Raw genomic sequence first — 21,471 nt, 5'->3', positions numbered from 1 at the left:
GTTACAGAAATACTCAAACCAGCCCATCTGGCACCAACAATCATGCCACGGTTGAAATCACTGATATCAAATTTTTTTCCCCATTCTGATGGTTGATGTGAACATTAATTGAAGCTCCTGACCCGTATCTGCATGATTTTTGGCATTACACTGGTGCTACACGATTAGCTGATTAGACAATTGAATGAATAAGTAGGTGTACAGGTGTTTCTAATAAAGTGGTCACTGAGTGTATATCTGAATATATTCTAACATAATAAGAACACAACAGCCTCAGCTAACTTGTAGGAAATACTTTTATGGACTTCAGACAGGTACAAATTACATACTCATAAAAACATTGCCAGAATGTCACGTCTTGAGGATCGTATCAGCACAAAGCAAAGGGGTCTGTTATAACAGTTGGGAGATGCGGCTGAGCTGTAGTTTTGACACATCGTTTCATGCAATTGTTAGAATAGCTCTTTCACGTTTCCTCCTCTTTCTCTTCTTCTCCTCGAAATGGTCTGTAGCATCAGCAAAAAACATCACATCCTCTTTGCTCTCGATCTCACGTTGCAGAAACTGAAGACCAACGCTATTGAAGCCCAGGACATCCTGAGAAAATGAGAATACAGAGCTTACACAACCTCATCACATGAACAGTGTGGTCACAATGGCTGAAACAGTTCTTAACTTTAGCAAAAGCAGGACTCACCCTGATCTCTCGCACTTTAGAGATTGTGTTGGTCCTTAACTCATCAATGACTGACAGCAGCATCTGATTACTGGTGATCTGACCAAAGTGGATTCTTGGACAATATTAAATTAGTAAACTGTTAGTAAGGAGCAAAATTACATCGGCAAAGGAAAATGATTAAGTTCTCTATATGGATAGTTGACATGTCCCATTCTGTTACATACTTTACTAAATCTAAATTATACAAAAAAACATTTCAAAACAGCATTCTGCCAATTCTTACATTTTGATGCATGATATTTTCAGTATTATGTATGCATGTAACTTTTATGTTCTGATATTAATTGAGACACTACATGGAATATATATAATTTGTTTTAATGAATTTGACAACACAAGGCCATTTAAAATTTACTTGTCAAAATGGTGAAAAAAGTCCAGGGACATGCTTCAACTACCTTTATAAAGGTATCATATTATCTTTAATACGTAGTGAAACACAGACCAGTTAAATGTACATAATTCATGCAAACAGTTAAATGTTAATGCAATAGTTAGGATGTTCTTTAATAAAATGTACTGTATAAGTACCTGAGGAGGAAGAAAAGGCAGCGGCACACTAGCTCCACCTCCAGACCCTGCTGTACATAACTGTTGAAGAGGCGCAGCAGATCAGGGACATAGGGAAAAGGCAACACCAGTAGAGACACCTCCAGCTCACTATGAAGAGAGAAAGAGAGATATTACACTGACCCATAAACCTAGAAGATCATATTAACATGACAGAATAGCGCATGTCAGGGAGTGATTATGATTGGGCTGAGGAAGTGCTCTTACCTGGACCGAACTTTCTTCATCACTTCCAGAACATAACGAGAGGGCTGCAGATATGATGTCAATATTAAAAACAACATTTGGCATGAAGACCAGTAATGAGTATGACTTGGAGTTTCACTACTTTTATGAAAAGTTTTACAACTTAAGAACACATTCTAAAATTCTTCATTAAAGGAATATTCCAGTTTTAATACAAGTTTAGCTCAATTGACAGCATTTGTGGCACATTACTAATTACCACAAAAAAAACTATTCGACTTATCACTCCTTTTATTATAATAATAAAAAATAAATAAAACATCTGGATTACAGTGAGGCACTTAAAGTGGAAGTGAATGGGGGACAATCCGTAAACGTTAAAATACTCACCGTTTCAAAAGTGAAGTCACAAGATGTAAACAATATGCATGTAAATATGATTTAAGTGTGATAAAATCGCTTCCTAACCTTTTCCGTGTAAAGCTACATCCAATTTTACAACTTTGTTGCCATGACGACATAACACTGTGAACCCTAAAACTCTTAAACGACTGTACAAATGACGATTTGGACAAGAAGCTTGATTACACTTCCTATCCACCTTTTTCCTGAACGCGGAAGTGTTCTACGATTCTTTTATAGACAATGCCTCACCTGAGTGTGTAGATGACATCCGAGGTTAGTTATGTTGATATCATTAATTATTCTGAGCTGTTATGACAGCCAACAACTTCACAAGTTGAGCCTGAAATACATTTTTACATTAAGTAACACTTAAATGGATGTTGTTCTCTGGATCGCTTGTTTTGGCAGTTTTTACTTGGCATCTCGAGACCAGAAATACAAAACAGGCAATTAGAATCATCATGGTGCCACCCAGTGGTTGCTCAGGAAAACTGTGGATAGCGCCATCTAGGCTAAAAACACTAGGAGTTGTAATCATGATCATGACTAGAGACTACAATGGCAAGAAGTACAGTGAAGTAGTAGTTATATTTTGGTCTGTTCTCACTCAAAACCAGCTGGATCGCTTCAGAAGACATCGATTAAACCACTGGATTACTTTTATGATGCATTTATGTGATATTTGGACCTTCAGATTTGGACCTCCACCATTCATTTGCATTGAGAATCAATAGAGCTAAAAATCTTTGTTTGTGTTCTGAAGAAATAAAAGTCATACACATCTGGGATGGCATGAGGGTGAGTAAAGATGAGACTTTTCATTTTTGGGTGAACTATCCCTTTAACTTGTATTGAACCTGGAGAATTGTCTTAAACATTCTACAGCTGTGTATTAACCAGATATGACAACAATCCAAACCCAATACTACTAATAAAAAGTAAAATAAAAAACTCACTGAGATATTTCCATAAGCCATGAGGATTGGGTTCATCTTAAGGGGTGGTAACTGCAAAAATACAAAAGAAAAAATAAACATTTGAAATTGTTAATACATACACGTGCACGCGCACACACACTAGGGCTGAAGCGATTAGTCGACATTATTGGCAACATCGACAATGAAAAATTGTGGACAAAAATTTACCACATTTTTGTTTGCTGTTTACAAAGTCTACAGCTGTCACAGAGACTGCTGAGATATCTCAGGACCCTTATTTCATTAATATCTTTAAGGGAGTAGGAAAATTTGTTGCATTCCTTTCCATGAAAAAATAAATAAAAATCGCTTACAGCACATCTGGCAGTAACATTCTAGCACTGAATTATGTCACACTGTACATTTGACACCACAACTCCCTTCTCTGGAGCAGGATTACATAACCCAAAGTTAAGAGCAGACCGATAGCCTCAGTCCCCATTCAGTTTCATTGTATTGAATAAAAGAGCAGCATAAACGTGGTTCAGTGGTTCTCCTCTTGTGTTTCACAGAAGACAAAGTCATACAGTCATATAGCTTTAACTATAGTTACAGCATCATTAGACAGACTTTTTACTGTATTAACTCTTCAAAGCAACAGTTCTTTTTTCCTTGGCAGCCATAAAAGACCTTATGGATAAAACAGATTAGATTTTCAAGAGGTGCATGTTACTCTTAATCAAATCTGTTTTATCTCTTAAATGGACATAATGTTTTTCTCTCTCATTTATTCAATATGTCATACCTCTTTCCCCGCTGCCTCACAAGCAGCTCTGTGCTCCTCCAGCTTTTTACTTTCCTCTCTATAGAGCTCTAGAGCCTCCATTATACGCTCCGCCTGTAGAAAGATAACACAGGTGTTATGTTTCGATTACTGTATATGAAGGAGAAGAGCTCTTTATCTCAACAGTGCTGCAGACTCACAGCTTTCACTGTCTCTATGGTCTTTTTCCCAGCGGGCTCTGCCTCTCCTTTGGTCTCTCCAGGGACCTGCGAGACACAGGAGAAAACACTTAGTTAACACTGAGACTTAAGAGACATAACTGATCTTTTAGGTTTAATAGAACCACTTACCACTGGATCATCACCTTTAGCCAGCGACTCTTCAAACTCTGCTTCCCTTTCCTGAGGAATAAATATCAGTCAAGTACTTCAGTTTGTAAAAAATGACATTCTAATACAGTTATTATTTATTAATTATACAAGGTGTATGAACAGGTGTACTTCTAAAATAATCATTTTATGTAGTTTTCTTGGTGGAATGGCAATATTGCAATTAAATACTACGTTTGCTTAATTTTGTATAAGAAATTCCGCTCTTATCCAGGCATGCCCACAATATAGCTTTAAAGAAAGGGAACAGTGTATGTGTTACAAGACTTACAGTTGAATACTACATGCATTCTATTTACAATTACTACACTGTAATAGCAATGTTACCAGTGCTACACAATTATTACACTCTAGGTACTTGTATAGCATTTGGGGCTATAGAATGTGTTGCTGAATTAAAAAACAACTAGATTCAGCGCTACAAACTGGAATTAAATGCAGATGGCAGATGTGTGTTTTTTTTTTTTGACTTGACAGTGTTACAGTTATCAAAGACATCCATTTGGCATGTGTTAACAAATACCACTTCGCTAAGCCACGCCTTAAAAGCAGTTCTGACTAATCCTTTCTTAGCTACTGTTGCCGTGCATCATTTCTCCGACAAGCGCTTGCTTTTTTTCAATGAGTCTATGGGAGTAATGTGTGTTTGAGTAGTTTTAAGTGGTATATTACAGAAATTATAAAAAAAAAATTCAAAAAGATTGTTGCTGGGTCACCTAGAGGGATTTATTTGTAAAAATAAATCGCAAGAAGAGCATACTATGAATTAAACTGTGTCAGCCCTCATTCCCAATGGAATGTATAACATCAGCGAGGAAACCTACATTTACTCCAAGGTAGATTCAAGTTAATTACTAAACGTTAATTAAATTACGCATTGCTTCAGGTCTTAGTAAAAGCGATAGTAAATAAAGAGTTCAGAAGTGAGTGTGTTATGAGATGTTATAAGCAGTTCTGTTTACTTTAATGTTATTAGATGTGTAATCGCCATTAAATTTCGCTTTTCTCAATACAAGTGACTGTTATAATCACTTGCCTCGATTCTGATTCACTTTGTACACAGTTTATTCAAATTAATGAGTAATTTAACATTTTATTTTTTACAACAAAATGACATAAATATGCTTTACGTCACTCTTCATTCCAGCCAAACTAAACTTGAATTTACCTGGCTAGCCATCTAAACTGGCTTCATGGTACAGGCACCAGATCTATGTTGAGTGTTTTTCTATAAAGGAAAAAAACCAAACAATCACTCACCATTTCCTTCTCTTCCTCCAGGATAATGGGTTCCCTTGTTCTCTCCCACAGCCTGAGGGACTTATCATGAGACGAGGAGACGATGTGGTCTCCACTGGGACTGATGGCCAGGCACCAGACCTCACGATGGTGACCCTGGGGAAAATTCAGGGTCATCAATATTAAAATAGCACAATAGTAAGTACAATAGCAAATACCACAAGGGAGTGTATAATAATGCTACATCTATGTCTGTTAATACAGGAAGTTAACATGGTGTGACATACTAAAATTCATCTAAAACTACTTTAAACAGCCTTTTCCCAACCCTATTATGGTACATGGTTTTTATAACTACTATTAATTGAAAGACTAAACAGATTATTTGTTTTATTTTTAGAAGTTAATTTGTCACCACAGGAACAAGGTAAAAATGATAAAATAAATAATTAAATAAAAACTAGATGGTAACCAGTTAAAGGACCAAAAGGCATACACTTTATTTGTAATTTTCACCTAAAGTCATATGGACATGTTATATGTCAAGTACCGTTATATTGATTAGACCGAAGGAAAAGCAGACCACAGCTTACGTAATGCAATCAAGCTTTGCTGCGTATTGACTGAGGTCTGGTCTTATAATAACTCTAATCCTTTCAGTCTATTATTGCTACTTCTCCCCCAGCGACCTTTGGTAAACTCAATCTGACTCTGGAAAAATGCCTATTGAACGCAGTTCAGCTATCAGGGAAGGTCACCTCCAACGTCTGGATATGCTCAAACTTGTCGGCGTCCCACTGCTTGATCTTCCTGTCCTTTCCCGCAGTAAAGAACAGATGGGTTTTGGGGACAAACTGAAGAAACATGACACTGCATGGGAGAAGACAACAGGGACAAAAAAATGACCATCTGGGCTGATGTCATCATCTGACTACAGCTCACATGCACTGAAGTGATGTCAACACCATGGATGGGTGACACCTGACTGAATACAGAAATCACTGCACATGTCATCAGCCAGTATTGGATATATCCTTGCCCTCAAAATAAAAAAAAATAAAAAAAATCTAACTACAAACCTGACAAGTGACATAGGAAATGTTACTGTGAACAGTGTGCCAGCAATGCGTCATTATACAAGCATAGTTTTTATTACCTGTCGTCATGTGCAAACATTGAACGATGACAGTCTCCGAAGTCCAAACCCCAGATCTTCACGTTTCTGTCAGCTGAGCCTGTGGCAATTAAAGCGCTGTCCTGCAGAACATACATAGCAACCCAGAAACATTTTAGCACAACAATTATGGCATTCTGGCATGTGGTCTCTGGAAATGTACTCACGTGTGAAATGTCCAGGCACAGAACGGGCAGTTTGTGTCCATATAATGACAAGAAAAACTATAAAAAGTAAAGACAACAAGGCAAATCTGTTATTATTCTTCACAGCTCACATGCATATCCTGAAAAGCATTGGTGTTGCTTTAGGTACAGGTGATGCCTTACAGTAGGCATGAATTCATACAACAGTGCTTGAAAGTTTGTGCACCCTTTAGATTTTTCTATATTTCTGCATAAATACGACTTAAAACATCATCAGATTTTCACACAAGTCCTAAAAGTAGATAACGAGAAGCCAATTAAACAAAAGAGACAAAAATATTATACTGATATAAATGATCCAATATTACATATCTGTGAGTGGCAAAAGTATGTGAACCTCTAGGAATAGCAGTTAATTTGAAGGTGAATTTAGAGTCAGGAGTTTTCAAACAAAGGAATGACAATCAGGTGTGAGTGGATGCCCTGTTTTATTTAAAGAACAGGGATCTATCAAAGTCTGATCTTCACAACACGTTTGTGGAAATGTATCATGGCACGAACAAAGGAGATTTCTGAAGACCTCAGAAAAAGAGTTGTTGATGCTCATCAGGCTGGAAAAGGTTACAAAACCATCTCTAAAGAGTTTGGACTCAACCAATCCACAGTCAGACAGATTGTGTACAAATGGAGGAAATGAAAGACCATTGTTCCCCTCCCCAGGAGTGGTCGGCCAATAAAGATCACTCCAAGAGCAAGGCGTGTAATAGTCCGCAAGGTCACAATGGAACCCAGGGTAACTTCTAAGCAACTAAAGGCCTCTCTCACATTGGCTAACATTAATGTTCATGAGTCCATCATCAGGAGAACACTGAACAACAATAGTGTGCATGGCAGGGTTGCAAGGAGAAAGCCACTGCTCTCCAAAAAGAACATTGCTGCCCATCTGCAGTTTGCTAAAGATCACATGGACAAGCCAGAAGGCTATTGGAAAAAAGTTTTGTGGACGGATGAGAACAAAATATAACTTTTTGTTTGAAATTTTAAGCATTATGTTTGGAGAAAGGAAAACACTGCGTTCCAGCATAAGAACCTTATCCCATCTGTGAAACATTGTGGTGGTAGTATCATGGTTTGGGCCTGTTTTGCTGCGTCTGAGCCAGGACGGCTAGCCATCATTGATGGAACAATGAATTCTATATTATACCAGCAAATTCTAATGGAAAATGTCAGGACATCTGTCCGTGAACTGAATCTCAAGAGAAAGTGGGTCATACAGCAAGACAACGACCCTAAGCACACAAGTCATTCTCCCAAAGAATGGTTAAAGAAGAGTAAAGTTAATGTTTTGGAATGGCAAAGTCAAAGTCCTGAACTTAATCCAATAGAAATGTTGTGGAAGGACCTGAAGCGAGCAGTTCAGGAAATGCACCAACATCCCAGAGTTAACGCTGTTCTGTATGGAGGAATGGGCTAAAATTCCTCCAAGCTGATGTGCAGGACTGATCAACAGTTACCAGAAACGTTTAGTTGCAGTTATTGTTGCACAAGGGGGTCACACCAGATACTGAATGCAAAGGTTCACATACTTTTGCCACTCACAGATATGTAATATTGGATAATTTTCCTCAATAAATAAATTACCACGTATAATATTTGTTTCATTTGTATAATTGGGTTCTCTTTATCTACTTTTAGGACTTGTGTGAAAATCAGATGATGTTTTCGGTTCTATTTATGCAGAAATATACAAAATTCTAAAGGGTTCACAAACCTTCAAGTACCACTGTAGGTCTTTAGTGGCATTTGGTAAATGTATATTGTTTTCCTTTGCCAAACATTTATATGACTCTGTGGACATGTTTTCACCTAGTATTAACTAGAGGTAGACCGATATATCGGTTTTACCGAATGTTTTGGAGTGAGCTAAGTATTGTAGTGTTGTACACAGTGTATGTGGTTTACCTTTAGTGTGTCTGTGTAAAATATTTTGACTGTACAGTCGAGAAGAGACACAGCCAGCAATCTCTGGTCAGGACTATAGCGCACACAGAGCACATCTTCATCTAACTGCAGGGTACGTGTGTGTTTCACTGTCAGCCTCCTGCAGATTACACAATGCAATAATACTTTAAAGCTAAGAAGAAAACAAATAAAAGGGGATCAAGAGGCAATGAGACTCAGAAACCTTGACAGGAAGAGCTGTTTTTCGTTATCACAGATAATAACTCACTTGTTCTTCCCGGAGTCCTCATCCTTTATGAGTTCAAAGTCCCAGAATTTCACAGTCTTGTCTGCACCCCCAGTGACAATCCCCCTCTATACAAACACACAAATCAAATCCAAAGAGTAAAATGTGTTAGTATAAACCTCAAATTCTCTCGACAGCTTACAAAGCCTCTGGAAGAGAGTCAGAAAGTCCCTGCATAGAAGGGTTGAGAAGCTCTGCTTCAGTTCACTGAGATAATACCTGATCTGGAGAGAGACACATGGACCAAAGAGCTCCATCATGGGCATCAGCTGTCTCAAGAAGGCTGCCTGAGGCCAGGTCAAAAATCTGAATCTTCCCGCTCTGAGAGATGACAAATGAAGACAATGTCAATGGAAAATGAAAAATGTAAATGATTAAGAACTGGTTTCCTAGTCAAGTAATATGACCTTGCAAGAGAGTATCATCACAGACTGTATCCAGAAACTTCTCACGTGAATCTCATTTGTGCATGTGCATATTCAATCTTTACACATCACATTCAGTTATGAGACACAGAAGTACCTATGCCGCTTGCGTTAATGACATTCAACTAGGGGTGGGCGATATGACCAAAATCTTATATCATGATAGGAGTCATTTTAATCATGATAACAATATATATCACAATATAGTTAATTGGTTTCTAAAAATAAATAAAAATTGGTTTACATATTTAAAAAAAACATGTTGTAATGCCTATTTTTGAATAACCCAGTCAGTCATTTAAAAACTTTATGAAAACTACTTCCTCTTATATAATTTTCACTTTATTGGGAACTTGAAAAACAGTGTCAAAGTAAAATAATAGTAATTAAAAAAAAAAATCAATTTGGTTTTAACTTAACCTTACCATAATGCTAAATTTCCCATTATGCCACATTTCAGTCTTATGTTTTTGACTAGTATTTTTATTATTATTATAAACTTTCCTCAAGAAACTTGACATCTTAAAGCAATGCAACAAAGAAATAACACATACGTAAAAACAAAATATCCAATGAAAATAAACACTTCATTAGGCTCTTGATTTAAGTAATCTCTGTAGAGAATATATGAATATCTGAAGGCAAACATGGCCGATTTGATTCCTTATATCTAACATAATTCGAACAGAATGTTACGAAGTGTGATGATGTGTAGTTTAAAAACCCCGCATGACACATAACTGTTAATGCATGACACATTGTTTAAGCTTCTTTCCTCATCAGTGGTGGTTAGAATGACAGGTTGTCTTGCTGTTTGAGATGTTTGACTTCATAACGCTTTATGGTAAAAAAAAAAAAAAAACTCAGTAGAATTCAAATGGGTCACATAAGTTTTGTGGTTTGTGAGTGATAACGAGAAAAGTCTGTTTGAGTAGTGCGATTCATCCCGCTCTTCACTCTCCTGTCTCTGAAGTACAAATACTGGGAAGCCTGTTGGACTCACGCGCTCGGTATCGCTTTTTCTAGAGCCAAACCAATTCCACACATCAGAGGACGGGCCTTTTTTTCCTTCACAATCTCCTTCTCATCTTCTCTTTCACAGGGATTTGAGGAACTTGCAGCCGCTCCGCCTTCCTCCTCCATTTCTCTGACAGAATGTGTACCACGTATGTAACGTGAATATAATTTGGTGCACATTTTTGAATAAAAATGATAGAGACAATAATACAAAATATATACCGGTTGTCAAATTTCTAGTTTATTGTGTCTGCCGGTATATTGCCCATCCCTAGGTCCAACCATGCCAAGTTTGAATATGCACATTTGTGAATGGGATTTGAGTGCTATGGCAGAGAAGAGTTTCAATGTATAACAACTAAAATTTCAGAATAGCAACTTGAAATGTGAGCAGGGCTGCAACTAACGATTATTTTGATAATCGATTAATCTAACGATAATTAGAAAGATTATTCAACTATTCAGCGATTATTGCAACGATTAATCATTAGCTCTTAACTGATTATTCAGCTTGTGCACTGACTTATTTTGTATTAAACTTGGTTGTATTAAACATGCTTACTAACAATAAAAGGACAAAATCATCTTTTAAAAATACCTCTTAATGACATTCACTGAATTAAAGGGAAAGAAATACACTGTAAAAAATCCTATTGTTATCAAGTGTTTTTGTCTTGTTTTCCATTTAAAATTGTCTAAAAATCCTTAAAACAAGATACATTTACATAAGAAGCAACATATAAGATATTTAGACTTGCTTTAAGAGAATGTATCTTAGGAGTCCTGGGTAGCTCAGTGAGTACTGACGCTGACTACCACCCCTGGAGTCGCGAATTCAAATCCAGGGTGTGCTGAGTGACTCCAGCCAGGTCTCCTAAGCAACCAAATTGGCCTGGTTGCTAGGGAGGGTAGAGTCACATGGAGTAACCTCCTCGTGGTCATGATTAGTGGTTCTTGCTCTCAATGGGGTGTGTGGTAAGTTGTGCGTGGATCGCAGAGAGAAGCATGAGCCTCCACATGCGGAGTCTCCGCGGTGTCATGCACAACGAGCCTCATGATATGATGCGCGGATTGACCGTCTCAGAAGCGGAGGCAACTGAGACTTGTCCTCCACCACCCTGATTGAGGACCTACTAAGTAGTGGGAATTGGGCATTCCAAATGGGGAGAAATGAGGATTTAAATTTTTTTTTTTAATTATAAAAAATTAAAAAAAAAAAATTCTTAAATATAAGTGTATTTTTTCAATTGGTTATACATCTGCAAGTGCAGTAAAGGCAAAATATAGTTATATTCAAGATCTATTCTCTAAAAGCATGAATATAAATATCTTATATGCTGCTTCTCAAGTGAATGCATCTTTTTTAAAGGATTTTTAGATATTTTAAAATATTTGTATTTTTAATATTATATTCAACATTCTCAGATAAAAAAAAATTCTTCTGCAGTATAGCTGCTAAAGAAAATGTACATTGTTTTAAAGGAGTTTTAGATATTTATATTGGAAAACAAGCCAAAAAAACAAATCAAAAACATATTTTGTTACAATGTATAATGGGGCGAAGACTACCCTCTCTCACCTTTCTGTTCACTTCAATCCATCTTTAACTCACAAAAAAACAAACTCTCTCTTATTAATAAAGCTGCATATTGCCAATTTTCTTCATGATAAGAAATGCACAGTGACACATACAGTATATTATGATTCAAAAAGTCATGAGCCATCACGCTATAATCTAGCTGCATTAAGCGTGCGCGCTCGAGGAATGAGTGTCCCCGCGAAAGAGTGTGCATCAGCCGGGTGCAGTTTCAATCTCTCCCCCTTATAATTCCCTCATACTTTGTGATCTAATCACCTGAAGCTGTTTGGAAAGTTTGGAGTGCATCTGGACTGTGGGCTGTGTAATTCTTCCTCTCCTCAGTCAGGCACGAGCTGCAGTGCTGCTCTCGTACATCATCATTAGAGTTTAATGTGATCTCGTGTAACGTTAAATGAGATCAAACGACTATTCGACAACTAAAAAATTAACCAACCGTTTGTCGATGAGAAGAGTCTTGGTCGAACCAAGATTTGATTGGTCGGTTGAATGCAGAAAAAAAAAAAAAACACCACAGGAAACCAATGAACCACTGGTTGGACGCTAAGTGGTACTATGGGGTAATTTTCGTTAAGCAGGGTAAGGGTTTAGCCTACACAATAGACAAGCAAGACACCTTGATTTCAAACTTTGAACTTTATTTTGTATTTATTTTAACTAAAATTCAAATGAAACTGAAAAAAAGTGCAATTAAAATGTATATTTTTTATATATATATATATATATATATATATATATATATATATATATATATATATATATATATAGAGAGAGAGAGAGAGAGAGAGAGAGAGAGAGAGAGCAACGGCAATCCCCGGGCTGAGGAATCAGTGAATATACTTGCTTTAGTGATTTTGCATTGAAAATTAAATTAATTTATTTAAAAAACGAAAACTTAAATCAGATACATTTCTAAATTCAAATTGCACTCCAAACGAAACGAAAAAGCTATTAAAATAACGAAGTGATCAAAAAAATGTATGTATTTTGTTTATCAGTTGGGTTGTTAGGAGACATCGCTAATGAGAGTCAAACCCATGCTAAGCTAACGGGAGCATTGCAGTTTTGTTTCATTAAACGTCATCTTCCGAATATCGGGGAATGGAATGCATTTATGGTCGGAGATATCAAGTAGGAATATCCCACATCCAACTTGAATGGAACACAGCATAACCGTGTACCCTGACGAATAGAAATTTATTGCAAGCAACATTTAAATCGCAAATATTATTAGACAGATTTTTCCAGGTATTATAGACCTCCTTGGTAGATTCATATGAAAAATTATGATTTTTGAATGTCTGTTCGGGAGATGTTCATTTCACAAAAAAGTCATGCTGCAGTTAAAATTAGACTTGCTTGAGCATTAATTGTCGTTTAAAGTTCTGGCTTTTGTGTGTGGACGTGTTTTTAAAATGTTAATTGGTATTACTAGTGAGCTGCGACATAATGTATGATGCCCAAAGGCATAGGGTGTCTTATTCATTGTGAAACTGTGTTTTCATAATGGCATGAATCACACTGAAGGCCTAGACTTTATACGCACAGACCGCCACTGATAATCACTGAAATATAAATCATGGTTCGAGGTGAACGTGTTTTTGTATTATTTTATGTTTTAATCACAGATGTAGTCTATAGGCTGCAGAGTTGGACACAATGAACTGCTCTGTGGAAATAAAGTGAACTGAACTCAAAACACCTCCTGAGCTGAGATGTCTGAGGTCATTTGCAGCACTCATAGACGATACTGTTCTTGCATAAAAAAATTCAGAAGACTGAAACAAAGAAAGAGTGTGAACCTTTTAGATGCACATGTTCCACGAGTGCACACCTCCGAACAAACTGCGTGTCATACATGCGCATAGATGCATGTCATCTGTTCTTAATGATATAATAAAGTGTTTCTTCAAGCAAGTGTCTGTGTGTCTATGGGCAAATTATTTGTAATATTAATTTGATAATAATAATAGCCTAATAATAATAATAATAATAATAATAATATACATTAATGGGAAAACGAGCCAAATATCGTCTTGACATGGTCAAAGGCATCACCTATTGGTGATCACTCTGACCATCGTCGATCCCCGAGATCATCGTCTGTCGGCACAACCCTAATGTGCATTTCTCTCTATAAATAAACAAAATGTTCAGACAGTTTCCTTTCTGGTTTTTCTGACACATTCAGAATCATTACCGCTTTTGCCGGTGTCACTGTGGCTTGCTTCGTGCGTGCGCTTGTAAAATATATATTTTAAAGGCTCATTATTATGGTTTAGTATTTCTCTGTAATGTAGAACAGTGTTAGCAATGTTACTTATAACATTCTTTTACAGCCCTGGAACTCAAACCATTTTCTGATGCCCCCCAAAATATATATATTTAAGTAATTAAATTAATTTCATTAATGTGCGACAACTAGTCGACTAATGGCTTAAACTAACGACTACTAGTCGACTAGGAAAATCTTTGGTCGGGGGCAGCCCTATCGATAACGTCGACTAATCGTTTCAGCCCTAGATGTGAGCAACCACACAAGAAAGTCATACAGGTTTGGAACAACATGAGAGTTAGTAAATAATGAGAGAATTTTCCTTTTTGGGTAAACCATTTCCTTAACCTTTTATTGAATGTTGTTAGAAAAGTGCATGGTTATATACCTTTGTTCCCAATATGATCTGTCTGTCTCCAGGTACAAACAAGGAGCAGAGGGCATATTCACATCCCATGGTACGAATTACTTGCAAGGTAGACCTGACAGAAGAGGATATCTCTTGTTAAGAACTCCAAAATCCATGAACCCAATGACAAAGTACAGGGTGACCTATCTCAAATATATTTAGTACTTTAGTGTTGGGAATCCAAGTGGCTCAATCAAACTCACCTGTTCCACACTTTGACCGTTTCTCCAGAGGCGGAGAGAATAGCAATATTATCTGAGCTGAAGGCCAGCGTTCTGACATCTGTGCGGTGACCACTCAGCGTGAGCCAAAAGGTCTTGGTGCCAGTTGGATTCTTCTCAGTAGTCTTGATGGTATATGTTTCTACTGTGTTATTCTGCAGTAAAAGAGCAACCTTCATTTCTCCATTAGGAGCCCGAAGGCAGTCCATTGACCTGCAGGGGGGAAAAAAATGCTAGAGTAAATAATTGATCCAGTAAGGGACTATGTGTCTCTGCAGGAGTATTGAATGATGTACTTGAAGTGTCTAAACTCTCAGACCTGATCTTGGAGGATGCCTTTACGTTTGCCAGTTTTTGGATCTCGTCACTCAACTTTCTCTCCACCACAGGCTCAGGTGTCTCCTCTCCTCCTTCCTGAGACCTGCAGAACATAAAGGTCAATCAGATGACTTTCCTCACTAGTGGACTAGTGGTTAGGAACAGCTTGGCAAAAAGACTTCAAAGATCACCCACCTGGCCTTTTTCTTTGCCCTCTTTAGTTTTTTGTCCATCTTTTTCTGGATCTCCTCCTCTGACAGCACCGTAAAGATCTCAAGAGTAGCATCCAGACCCTGTGGAGGTTTATTGAAACAAAAGCCATCATAGCCATCATATGATACGGTCTCAAATCCTGTATTCCTGCAGCTGGTCAACCGACTAACATAATAAGTGAAACTTCCCTTTCTAGAAGTAAAGAATGTGATCTTTGGAAAATAACAATACATTTCAAGATGAATCACACTTACATGGCATGCTAGTACTTTAGCTTTTGCATCCGTTATCAAGGATACAACCCTGTCTCTGGCTTCCCTCAGAACAGAACCAGCTTTCTTACAGCTGAGGATCCGCTGTAGAGAAAAATCAGATCTTTGATAAACTTTTGCAAAACAATTTAAAACCAAATGAAGTGGACTGCTTCAGGTCAGCACTCCGATAACAAAGAAATGAGGATTTATGGTAGAGATGCACAGAAACCAATTTTTGAAGACCGATACAAGTACCAAGCACCTAGTTTTAGGTATCGCAGATACAGAGTATCAATAAAAGTAGCTGTGTTTGTATACGTATGCCATTATATTTGTATTTGATGTCTTGATATAGTCAACACTGGCATTTTAACAGGGTGTATGATAACACATATGATACGTTATTCATGCTTTAACTGTGTTATTTTACGCATACTGTTCTGGGCATTCAAGGAGTGGGCAATCCAGCCTTAGTATTGATTGACTGTTCAGGGTTTGTTGCGTCGAGCCTGACAGAGTTCGACACTCATTCGATTGCTTTATCCTGTGTTGTTGGGCTAAGTAAAAGTAATAACTCCTATGCCTTTTTTCAGCGTCTTCTTTACACATAATAGGACAACAATGACCATCCAGCGCAAGTCTAAAGAAAAGGCTCTTTTGCTCTTCCTCAAACACAAGTGTGCAGAGAGAGAGAAGCCGCATATATCACATCACATTGAAAGAAGTAAAAACTCATGTGCTAGTTTCAAATAGTTTTTTCTTTCTTTTCTTCCTGTTTTTATCTGTGAAAATAATTTAAAAATAAATTGAATTATGTTGGAATTATTACATTATCCCTTAAAAAATAATAATAACGGATGACTGTGAAGCACTTGTAAAAGCGATCTCTCACTCACAAACACATGCAAGCACAGAAAGAGAGAGAGAGAAGCCGTATGTATATCAGTTAAAGATTGAACAAAAGAAAACTGATATTGTAGATTGAAATGGTTTAAACACCAAAATGTTTCACATGTTTTCAAACTGGTCTTAGAAGTGCCATGCACAGCATGTGCAACTAAATCATTATGTTAATGTACTCGTATCTGAAAATATGAAATGATGACACCGAAGTACTAGTATTTATCCTCCAGTATGTTCCCGACATGAGAACTACAGAGTAGTATCAGTGCATCACTAATTAATTGTACTGTATGTAACGTTAATCAACTGAACAGCTTGAATTGTATAGAGGAAATATTACTTCTTCAGGCTCTTCATCAAGACCCTCATCATCCTCGACATCATCAAGAAGAGTTTTGACTTTCTTTTCCTGTGGCTCCCCCACTTCTTTTCCCTGTAAGACACTTTAATGTCATTCTGCCACATCAAAATGAGATCTACATTTATAATACAATAGTGTCATATTTTTATACCTAGTCAGCAGTTTACTGGAATGCAATAAACTGTAAACATGTGGCATAATATAAGTGAGATCTCCTTACCTTCTCCATGTACTGAATATCCCAAGCTCTCAGCTCACTGTCAGCAGACCCTGTTAGCAATCTATTCTCCTGATTGAGAAGGACCATTCCCCATACCTATACAGAGTGTGTAGGAAGAATGCAACATCAGCATTACAGTAATAACAAATATTTGAATAGTGTTTGAATATCATTCTCTAAAACATAAAAAAAACCCACTAAAGCTCTGAATATTTTAGTCAAAAATTCCAAAGCATTTACATGGTTTTTATGGTTTCCAAAGCAAACAGAGAGTGCATATAATGTTTATTATTTCAGTCACATTAAGACTGCACAGCCCTTACAAATTTGTTCATTTCTGAGCAGTGCACAAAGTTCCTGATTTACCTCACTGCGATGTCCCACCATGGTCTTAAAGCAATGCTGTGTGTCCAGATCCCACCACTTCACAAAACTGTCTTTGGAGCTGAAGAAAGATAGCATGCACTGAATCAGATCAGGAGCATTTAGCATGAAGGACATAGCATATTTTATATTATACACTAGGACAGAAAAAAAAAAAAAAAAACATTTTCCGATGCATCGTGATTTTATCTGAATGATCGTGTTAGCTATTCTTAAATCCCACAATCGATCTTTTACTCTATGCAAAACCCTCTACTGCAATGAGAGGAAATCACTCACATTTGCAAACAAATTTTGTGCTATGCGACTAAAATGTGTGATTAGCCACTGTCTGGTAAATGTTCAGATTCCCCCAAGTTCATCATCCTGTTGAGAGTAAAAGTTTGATTTGACTCATTCTGTGTGTGTGTTGCAGGACGAAATCCAAGCAACACATTTGTCATTGATGTCTCTTTTCACACCCTTTCTGTTCTTTACAGTCAGTTGTTCAGCAAAAAGAAAAAAAAAAAAAAAAAGAGTCCTCTCTCGTTAGTATGTGCACAGTTAAAGCTGCTCTTTCCAGAACATACGGTTTTTAGCATGTGTTCAACAAATCAATGTAAATAAATAGTACAAATTATGCACGATAACAATAAACGTGTAACAAAATATAATACAGGCAATATAATGTCATGTTTGTTGATGGAATACATGGATTTGTTCATTTTAAAAAGCTAAAAATGTATAAAAACGAATCACATATAATTAGTAACGTTTCTATTTTTGTAATGTACCTAGTAAGAAGGTCCCTTGTATAATTAACAGCATTATCTAGGAGAGAATTTCTTTCATATCTAAGCAAAGTGGACATGTTAACTGAAAGACACCCATATGAATCGATATCGAATCGAAATTGGAATCTCATCGAATAGGGAAATACGTATCAATACCAAGCCCTATAATATACATTGATGTTCTGACACAATAACGCAAGTTTCCTTGCAATAACCTTAGCCTATGGTGTTTGGCTTCATTCTAATACAATACAGAGGTTGATTTACCTTGTAATCAGCAGGTTTTTGTTCTCCAAGAACAAAACTTGTGTGATTGCATCTTTGTGTCCTTTGAGTCTGTACAGACCACATTCATTGATGATATCCCACACAATCACATCTGTGTCCTAACAGAAACAACCAAGAAAAACATTTCCGCTAAATGTGACATTTAAAAAAGAATAATATACTTATTATTACCTGTTGCGAGTATGAACAAGCAGGTCAAGCAATATTCCACCATAGTAGCAACTACGCAGATCAATAATTCATGTGCTCTTCAAGTGGAGTCTGGAATATCATAATTACAAGTTCCAAACACATGAATGATCAAGCGAAGTCGTATTTACAAGTGGGAAACTTGGTATTCTAGAGGGTACCCGAGTTGATGATGGATGCCATTGATTTAGCAAATTTATTTAAACTTCTGTACTTTTTCAATAATATTAATTTGTAATATATATCAGTTAACTACTGACTCACCATTCGCAGATTGTTTTAAGAAAAGTAATTAATAATTTGTTAGATCCCATGCATTAATAAACCATAAATTTCACGTATAAGTAATGCAAGTTTATTCACTGATGTTTATTCACCGGTGCAACAGAAAAAGTGCTTTTGCTGTCATTCATTGCGTGATTAAGTTTTGCTTCTTCCGTACTTTGTTTCTACTTGAATGCGTGACATGTCGTAGTAAGGAATGCTCAACTCAGAGGTAGGAGTTTCCCAAGTCCACTTGAAGGCAGTAAAACTTGAATGAATTCTAGTCTCACCCTTGAGCCGGTGACAAGTCGAGCGCCCAGTGCATCATATCGCATGGCTGATACGGCCGATTTGTGTCCACTGAAGGAAATGTTGCTTTCACCATTCTGTAGACTAAAGATGCGCACACCTCCGTCTTCATAACCCACTGCTATGTGAACACCATCAGGAGAGGGACACAGGTATGTCACCTCATGCTTTTTACCTTCAAGAATAAGAACCTGAGGAACAGACACATGGAACATGTGAGAAAGGAAAAAGTGAGTTTAGGCTACAGCTACACTGAGAATGATATTGTCAAACTCAAGTATAGGGTGTCCAGGTATAAGTGCATGCTTATGAGCTTATACAATTGCTGTGTGTACTTTGATCATAAATAATTAGAGATGGAAAAATGTCTCAAACATATTAAGTCTTTACCTTCTCAGCTTTGCGCACATCCCATATGAACACATGTTCACAGGCACCTACAGCGACATATCGACCCTTCTCGCCACCCCTCAGAGTCACAAACGCGATGTTGGACTTCTGACTGCCGATCACTCCAAACACAGCGCTCGCCACATAGCGCAGATACTGCTTGGTCAAACCCATGGCGAACCAGAAGTAGCTAAGGCTGTAAACACAAAATAAGGGTACATTCAGTGGTAACCTTGCTCTTAGTTATAGCCTCTCCTCACCAAATGCGACTGCTCATGACATAAGATATATTATGAACAACGACTTGAACCTCATGCTTTGAGGTCCACGCTATACTGCACGGCGCAGCCTGAACCACATGGTATCTACTTTTATAATTAAATGAGAGTTGTACTGTTACTACAAAAGTAATAAAGTTCAAAATCAGTCATTGCACATATAAAATGCGGCTACATACTTTCTCGACAAGAGTTATGCTGTATCTTCAGTGCTTTCTATGAAAATACTGCTTCTACGGTTTTAGCGAACTTCGACATGCTTTCCAGTCGCATGTGACATCCTGTAAAGGCAGAGGTAATGGATTATCCACTTGAACTACGATGCAACACCGAAATGTAACTTTTAATAACGTTACTTGACATTTGTGAAATTACATTAAAAAATGGTAAATTCTTATGTATTATTTACACTGTTTAAGTGTTTTAATGATCCGTTGTTGTGAATGATTTACATATTATCGATTGATTTGGTCTGCTGAAGTTAGGCTGCTACTCATAAGGAATTTTGACATGATTTCATAAAATAAGTCATACCTACTAATATGTTTGCTTTATGCACTACTGAATTCAGCGGTAATAGTATAACGTAAATTGAAATGACTGATAAGCGGAGGGAAATTGAATAGATGTGTGCATTTTCTACTCAGGGCGTCAACATAGCGACTCTCCCTTACCAGAGATCTTTTGTGCGATAAAACACCTCCGCGTTTTTACTATAGGAGAGAGCGTAACTAGCGTGTTACGACAGTAAGTCACTGTTTGCGGATACCGTACACATGAATGTGGAGAGCCATAAACTGACACCTTAATGTCGCAAAATTGCCCCTGTTTTTTCTTATAAAACAGCAATTATATTTGCCAAATGCCAAAAGTATTTTTTAGTGTAAAATATGTTTAAGATTATCGTACAGGCGGTCTATTCATTAAGTGATTAGCTGTTTCCACAAAAAAGCAGTTTATTCAGCAGACTGAAGCATCTCTCCATGACATCCTTTCACAAAAATGGCCAGTGTCCTCGCCAGTGTACCGCCATAGAATGTCTATAGAGCGCAACAGTGACTGCACACTTTTTCAGCTGTCCGGGTTCCGGAAGTATTTTCCCCCTTCATTTCTTCCACAGACTTTTAATAGAATTCTTCATTAAATAGTTGTGAGCCATGAACCGAACCAAACCAACCAGTTCCGAGGTGAATCACAACATCATGAACTTTGTTTTTAGGTAAAATAGTATTTGAAAATCGGCAAGACAAGGGTACAAGGCTGTGTACTTATTGTGTTTCGTGAGGGCACAAACTACAATCCCATGAAGCATTGCAAATGATATTGTTGAATAAAAAAACGATGGGAATATATAAAACTACTGATTTTAAGTTGCTGATTATAAGTATAGAAGCAATATATTTTACGTTTCTTGCTAAATATCCTGATATGTACAAATATATAAGTAGTTTAAAGGTGAAGGGAGACGACCTGATTACTTCATTCACAATGCGTCACGGGAGCGCACGGTCGCTCCCAGGCACGTTTCGTGGGTTTTGTTGTAGGCAGTTCTCTGGTTGGTGGATTTTTCTCTGTTGTACCATGGG

General features: G+C 37.2%; 1 protein-coding gene across 1 annotated transcript; it reads right to left on the bottom strand.

Moving 5' to 3' along the window:
- Nucleotides 1-278: 278 nt before the first annotated feature.
- On the bottom strand, nt 279-20,181 carry LOC127448299 (WD repeat-containing protein 3-like). Its single transcript, XM_051710721.1, has 27 exons — nt 20,065-20,181; nt 19,608-19,803; nt 19,199-19,408; nt 18,435-18,553; nt 17,377-17,455; nt 17,011-17,106; nt 16,770-16,862; nt 15,527-15,628; nt 15,255-15,352; nt 15,061-15,162; nt 14,724-14,954; nt 14,500-14,593; nt 9,017-9,118; nt 8,780-8,865; nt 8,512-8,650; nt 6,571-6,627; nt 6,386-6,486; nt 5,988-6,099; nt 5,251-5,385; nt 3,952-4,002; nt 3,802-3,867; nt 3,623-3,715; nt 2,857-2,907; nt 1,517-1,560; nt 1,271-1,399; nt 698-791; nt 279-597 (listed from the first exon to the last, which is right to left on the bottom strand). Exons 2-27 carry the CDS (start codon nt 19,779-19,781, stop codon nt 442-444), a joined length of 2,814 nt encoding a protein of 937 aa, XP_051566681.1. The 5' UTR covers nt 19,782-19,803; nt 20,065-20,181; the 3' UTR covers nt 279-441.
- Between the last annotated feature and the right edge of the window lie 1,290 nt (nt 20,182-21,471).

The sequence above is a fragment of the Myxocyprinus asiaticus genome, chromosome 11, assembly GCF_019703515.2.
Source record: "Myxocyprinus asiaticus isolate MX2 ecotype Aquarium Trade chromosome 11, UBuf_Myxa_2, whole genome shotgun sequence".
Classification (NCBI taxonomy): domain Eukaryota; kingdom Metazoa; phylum Chordata; class Actinopteri; order Cypriniformes; family Catostomidae; genus Myxocyprinus; species Myxocyprinus asiaticus.
The sequence above is the reverse complement of the archived record's forward strand: the minus strand, read 5'-3'. Positions and strand labels throughout refer to the sequence as shown.

Coding starts and splice junctions, on each gene's coding strand:
- LOC127448299 (XM_051710721.1), bottom strand. CDS start 19,781: ATGGGTTTGACCAAGCAGTATCTGCGCTATGTGGCGAGCGCTGTGTTT. Junction 17,107..17,376: donor TGGTGGGACATCGCAGTGAG/GTAAATCAGGAA, acceptor CACTCTGTATAG/GTATGGGGAATGGTCCTTCT. Junction 15,629..16,769: donor TTGATGAAGAGCCTGAAGAA/GTAATATTTCCT, acceptor TTTTCTCTACAG/CGGATCCTCAGCTGTAAGAA.